General features: G+C 20.4%; 2 protein-coding genes across 2 annotated transcripts; one reads left to right on the plus strand and one right to left on the minus strand. All coding sequences in view use genetic code 6, as the record gives it.

Annotated features, from left to right (window-relative positions):
- Window positions 1-981: 981 nt before the first annotated feature.
- On the plus strand, window positions 982-1,572 carry TTHERM_00418110 (P28 protein; the record flags this gene model as incomplete). The annotated part of the gene is made up of 1 exon (XM_001007272.4): window positions 982-1,572. The coding sequence occupies exon 1, from the start codon at window positions 1,063-1,065 to the stop codon at window positions 1,570-1,572; it is 510 nt and encodes a 169-aa protein (XP_001007272.3). The 5' UTR covers window positions 982-1,062.
- A 2,901-nt stretch (window positions 1,573-4,473) lies between these two features.
- On the minus strand, window positions 4,474-4,944 carry TTHERM_00418100 (P28 protein; the record flags this gene model as incomplete). Its single annotated transcript, XM_001007271.3, has 1 exon — window positions 4,474-4,944. The coding sequence occupies one exon, from the start codon at window positions 4,942-4,944 to the stop codon at window positions 4,474-4,476; it is 471 nt and encodes a 156-aa protein (XP_001007271.1).
- Window positions 4,945-6,811: the final 1,867 nt, after the last annotated feature.

Consider the following 6,811-nt stretch of genomic DNA (forward strand, 5'->3'; position numbering starts at 1 on the left):
TATTTGAAAAACTTAAATAAAAAACAATAAATTTAAAGATAAATTAATAAAAAAATCTTAAATTTTACATTTATCAGTTAATTAAATTATCTGATCCATCTTTTTGATAAGTTCCTATAATCAGTAAAGAATCATTTTTACAAAAAAAGATTAAAAGTCTTTTGTATTAGTATAAATAATAAATTATTACTTATTTACTAAATTATGAATTCAAATTTTAGAAAAATAAATAAAATAAAACTAGAATTGTTTTTAATTTTATATAAATTCAACCAAATTGTTTAAATATTTTCATTCACTTATGTTTTTAAAAAAGTTTCCAGAAATATCTTTTTAAAAATATGTCAAACTTCTTAATATTTTTAAGTTAAACTTTTCGCATAATATTATTCATTTATTTATTTGCTGCATAATTTTAACAAATAAAAAAGATATTCTCAAAACTACTCAACTAAGAGGATTTTATTAGTAAATGAATATGTATATTATTTTATTGATTGAATAAAATTTAGCTATTTTAAATATGTAGTAAGCAAAAATTTATCCCCAATATTTATCAAATAAATAGCTAAAATTGCAATTGTGCCTTCCAAACATTATTCTAAGTTTTGTATTTTAAAGTAAGGATATTAATTTAGATTATTAATTGTATATATTTATCTGTTTTACACTCAACTAAAATTTTTTGCTCAAAAATTAAATTGGATGATCAGAAAAATAGATATTGCAATCAGAAGATTTTTTTTGAAGCAAATTTTGTTAAGAATGATGTGATTAAGTAAGTAATTGTAAATTTAATATTATCATCAAAGCTTATAAATTTTTTAATTGTTTTTTGTACACTTTTTTATTATTTGATATGATATTTTCTCTATTTGTTTAATACCTTTAAAAGTGTTTTTTTTTTTTGTATGAATTTGACGATTTTCGCTTTGTCTTACTTCAAAAAAAATAATAGAAGAAAAGTAAATTATATCAATTTCAAATACTTTATTTTCTAAAGCAATTTATTATTATTAATAATTAAGAAAAAAATTAAATATTGACAAAATATCAAAAAAAATGAACACTAAGTTATTAATTGCTCTTCCTATCTTGGCTCTCTTATCTATTGGTGCTGTCTTTTTGATTGCCCACAAGAAGGCTCACGTTGTTGATAATATTCCTGTTGTTGATGGTACTACCGTTGATGAAACCCCTAAGGACAACAACACCACTGTTGACCCTATTACTCCTAAGAACACTGTTGATATTGATGACTGGTAGAGATGTTTCCAAAAATTACCAGTTAAAATGTGCGATGACTTAACTACTGAAGCCGATAGATCTGACTGTTACTCAGCTTCTTACTAAGCCTCTCAATTAGTCTTCCCTGACACTACTAAGGAACTCCCCTCTTGTGTTTCTTTCTACTAATACTAAAAGGCTTCCTAAACTGATGCTCCTGTCAACTATAACAAGTACTACTAAGACTGTTTCCTTAACGCTGACGCCGTTAAAGCTGCTAAGACCTCTGCTTACTATTACAACAGTATTTATGCTCCCAAATACATCACCTGCGCTGGTTTCTGAGTTGATTTATTAAAAACTAAAATGAATTATAAACACAGAGTTATTTTATATAATATATATCGAAATAAGCTATGAAGTATTTTTTCACAAAAATTAAATAAAAATGATCATTCTATATTCATTTTAGTTATTTCTTTCAAACTTTTATTCTGCATTTATTCCTTTTAAACTATAAAAATATTTTAATCAATTTAATAAAGAAATGTTTTGATATAATTTTCTTATTTTAATATCCTTATTTTAAGCAGTATTCCAGCTAATATTCTATTTGTAATACTTTAGTAAAAAGAAAATACTTTTTGTTTGTTTTTAGAAAGCAATAATAGTATAAGACACTAATAGAGTAATCTAAATTTCTAACATTTGTATGATTAAATAAATAAAATTAAAGTTACTAACTAAATAAAAAAGAACATTAATCATATCTCAAAAAAGATTACAGTATTTCTTTTAAAATAAAATTTCTTCCTAGCTTTTAACTCTATAACTCATTAATCAAAAGCAAATTTTACCTCAATAAAAATTGCACTTCTTATTAAGTAAATATGTTAAGAAAAGTAATAAAAAAAATATTAGTTAATTAGTTTTACAGATTTAATGTAATCAATAATGTATTAAAAAATTTTAATAATTTTAATTTTAATATGATAAAAAATTATGATTATTTGACACAATTAATTTATGAGTTTTTTTATTTATTGAAGATCATTCATTCATTCTTTAATTTTGGATATAATTTTTTCATGATTATTGCAATTTAAAACAAACTTTATTTATGAGTAAATATTCTTAATAAAATACTTTTCTTGTATCAAATCTATTTTTTATTGGTTAAAATAAAAATTAAATTCTTATTTTTATTTTTAAATGACTAATAAAATCAAAAATTTTATTTTTAAACAGGGTTTAAAATCTAAAAAATTTTTAGGATAAACAGATTGATTTAAAAAATCATAAATTGCTTAAATTATTATTTGATATTAAATTATTAATAATTTAGAAAATTTAATTAAAATTAATCATCTTAATTTTTTTAAAACCCTATTGAAAATAGTTATTTTTAGAAATTTTTGTTATAATTTGTTTATTTATTAGTTTTAATTTTTGCTTTTTTAAAATAATAATTTTTTTTATTTGTTTTCTATTTTATTTTTTCTACTCCAATTTTTTTTGATAATAATTATTCTACCAAATGGAAATTCTATTAAAACTTAGAAAAGATTTTTCAAGCCTGTCTATAAAATTAAACTTAAAATAAAAATAATTTTATTTGGCAACAGTCAGTAATATAAAAGTTTGATGAAAAAATAATGGCTAAATCAATAAATGGTAATAAAAGTATCTGCAATAATGTATTTTTGGCAATTAAGCCAACAAATTTCTCCTATTTAATTCCTTATTTAATAAAAAATTAATTTAAAAGTATAAATATTTTAATAATATTGCAATCTGTATTATTACGGTTGGTGATATTTTAAATTCAAGATTCACTGTTTTTTTATTATTTCAATTTATTTTTATAATTTCTACTATAATTACTTTAATTTGAATTTAATTGTAGGTTTTATAAAAAATATAATGATTATTTTGGTAAATTTAAGTTGCAATAACATTAAAGGATTAATTTATACCTATCATTTATTAATAACCTGTAAATAGAATGATTTTAATTTATTAAATATAAAAATGTTATTTTACTAACTACTGGTAGAAATTAAATTTATCTTTCATAGCTAAGAATCTTTTATAGCATAGTTAGTTATCTTTATAAATTTATATATTGCAAGTCACAAATTGAGACGCTACTATTTAGATATTGATGAAACTATTGCTGATTGTTATGTAATAAAAATAATTTTTTTATGATTCACTAAATTGAATAATCTAAAATTTGGTAAATAATTATTTTGAATTATGTTTATTACTTGACCTACTTACTTTTATTTTAGAGATTCAAATCTGTAATATTGCTTTAATTCAAAACAAAATAATTTTTCTATTTAAAATATCTTTTATTCTAATCATTTTTTATTTACTTTAATTAATATGTAAGAGTTTGGCTTAAAGTATTTATAAAATTTATTTTCTATAATTTCACCTAATGAAACTGAATATTTTGATTAATTGATAGCTATTACTTTAATTTTTACTCAATTAATTAGATTATTGTACTGATATTTTTATGATACTATTAACTAGCATTTGATTTTTATCATTGATTAAACTCAATAAATAAATATTCTGTTAGCTTTTAAGTGTAATAACTTAATCAACCTTCTTTTTATTATTTTTGTTGCATATTTCTTAAAAATATTTTAGACATAATATTTATTAAAAAAGCTTAAACTTAAAGTAAGAATTATATTAATTGTTTTATGAAATATCATTTTTTAATATTTGAAAAAGCTTTGTAATAAAAATACTAATTATTATTATTTTTTAATATATCATCACTGAACCATAATAATCTTTTACACTAAACTCAATCATAGACTATTAAAAAATTACTCATTTTTATCTAAGGGTTAAATTTATCATGAATAAAATATAGCATTTTACTTCATAACCTGTGTCTTTTTTATTTTGAGATTTATCATTTTTTTCTTAGTTTTAAATTTATCATAAGTAAATAATGCTATTTTATTTCATAGCCAATATTCTTTTAACCTAGAGGACACTTACTCATTTTGCTTTTAATATTGATTTGATTAGACAAAGATATTTCGTAATAAATTAGTTATAATTTTGAAAGAATTACATTTATATTTATTAATAATAAGATCTGCCTTCTTTTTTAAATAAATAAAATGAATAGTTATTAGTAATTTAGCCAAGTTATATATTATATTCTAAAAAATACACTCTCTAAAAAACAAATAAAAACAAAGATAATTATTTTTTTCAATATGATCTTAATCCAGCACATGTCAAATACTGAGGTGCGAATATTCTGGTATAGTAGAATTTGTCAGATTTGGCACCAGCAATTAAAGTACTCTTGCTGAAACATCTATGGTAGCTTCCATCAAAATCGATATAATCATTGGCATTTGCCCTTTCAAAGTTCTTCCAGAACTAGGTGCAAGCACAAGTTGCAGTAGGAACAGAAGGCCACATTTACTTAGTGGCGAGGTAGCTTGCATTATAGCATGATGATCTTTAGTTTTCAGGTAAATCGTCACATTTAGGAATTCTTGCATTATAAATACAAGTCTTCCATTAGGTGTAGGTAACTCTAGCACAGCCTGGATTAGTATCAGGTTCTAGGTAGCTTTCATCATCAGTAGAATCCATAAGTAATGCATCACTTCTGAATACATAGTAAGTACTTGCCAAGAGAAGGAAAGGAATGACTAAGAGTAATTTATTCATTTTTTTTTTTTACTTCTTTTTTAATTTTATTTGTTTGTTTTATTTTTTTATAATTTATCATACATAATCCTTTTTGATCTGAGTATTTAAACAAATTTGTCAACATATATTTACAATAAAAACTCAATTAATTACATTTAATACTAATAAATAAATTAAAATTAGCTTGAATATCAGGCAGAGTGAGTACATTACTACTATTATAACATTTAATAAAAATGCTTGTTATAATAAAATAAAAAGTATAAAAATAATAGAGAGAATAAATACATTTTTTAATTTTTAAAAAACAAAATAGAAAAATGAATAAAAATGGTTAATCATATATAAAAATGCAAACACTGAAAAATAGAAAAATATTAATAAGGATTTGCAATTTTATTTAATAAGATTTATCTCAAAGTATATATTAAAAAAATACCTAGGGGTTCCTTAGTTTTTGATATCCTTATAAGAGAATACTGAAATTAATTAATCACTTTTATTATAAAACTTGCAAAGAGTGACGGCAATTAAAATTAATCTGATAAAAATACTAATTTCATTCCGTTGATTCCAGTAAAGATTTATAAATTAGAAACGAATGGCAATCATACAATACATTTTTTTAAAATATTTATTTTTGTATTCTTCATATAAATTTGAAGAATAAATTAAAAAATTTCTAAAATATTTTAATACTTGATATTGAAAATTTATTTTTTTAAAAATGTTAAGTATTCTATCTATCCTAAAATAAAAATGTTAATATCTCATTTTTATTTAATCTTAGATCTTTTGTTTTATCTATTTAAGCTAGAAATTAGTTAATAAAAGTTAAGCAAATCAATAAAAAAAACAATTCACTTAATAGATAAATTGATTAACAAAATATGACTCTTCAATAATTTTAAGGATAGCATTTATTTGTAAAAATATGAATCTATAATCAAAATTCTAATCATCAGCTAAATATCCATTTCACAAAGAAAAGAAAAGTGATGAGTGATCATTTTAGTAAATTTTTAGAATGTATACAATACTTTTCTATAAAATGCATTCATTTAATAAATAATCCAAAATTTAAATATTTCTTTACTTTTTTCTTAAAAAATGTCATTACTAAATTTATATAAAGAATCTTATATATAAATAACTATGTTTAAGTAAATTTTATGTCTTTTTTGATAAGAAAGATTGAAAAGTGGGTTATCATTTACTTTTAAAAGTAATGTAATGAGAGAGAGATAGAAATAAATCTTTAAAATGATATTATTCTATCAAAAAATAAAAAAACTCGTACAAATTTAAATAAAATAAATTGAAGATATGGGATTTTAGAAACGGAAAAAATCTAAATCCAATTTTAATTTCCTATTGCATTTCATAAATAAATAAAATTTATGTTAAGGTTTTTAATTAATTAAAAATCAAAAATAGACTAACCAGAAATTAATACGAGAAATTTGACTATTAAAAAAAGGGATTTATTTGCTTTTACTTAAAATAGAAATGATAGATATTAGCTTCCTATTCAGAAATATATTTATTTTTTCATAAATCTATCTTATTTTATAATATAAATACATTTTTTAAGAAAAAAAATTTCAAAAAGTAGTACTTCTTTTTTTGTTTATTGCTTCTATAGTAAATATATAAAATTCTAATTTAAAATTATTAATCAATGCATTTTAAAAAGATAGCTATTTTTATTTTGAATCATGTATTTGATAAATAGCAGCAGCTTAGTTTTTATTAAAAGCAAGCACTAAAAAAGGAAAAGATAATAAATAATGTATCAATCCCCTATTTAAATTTAATGGTGAAACATCAACTCAAATTATTCTTATCATGCTTATTCCTACCACAACTAAGAATAACATTTTTT

This window comes from Tetrahymena thermophila (assembly GCF_000189635.1).
Source record: "Tetrahymena thermophila SB210 genomic scaffold scf_8254814, whole genome shotgun sequence".
NCBI lineage: Eukaryota > Ciliophora > Oligohymenophorea > Hymenostomatida > Tetrahymenidae > Tetrahymena > Tetrahymena thermophila.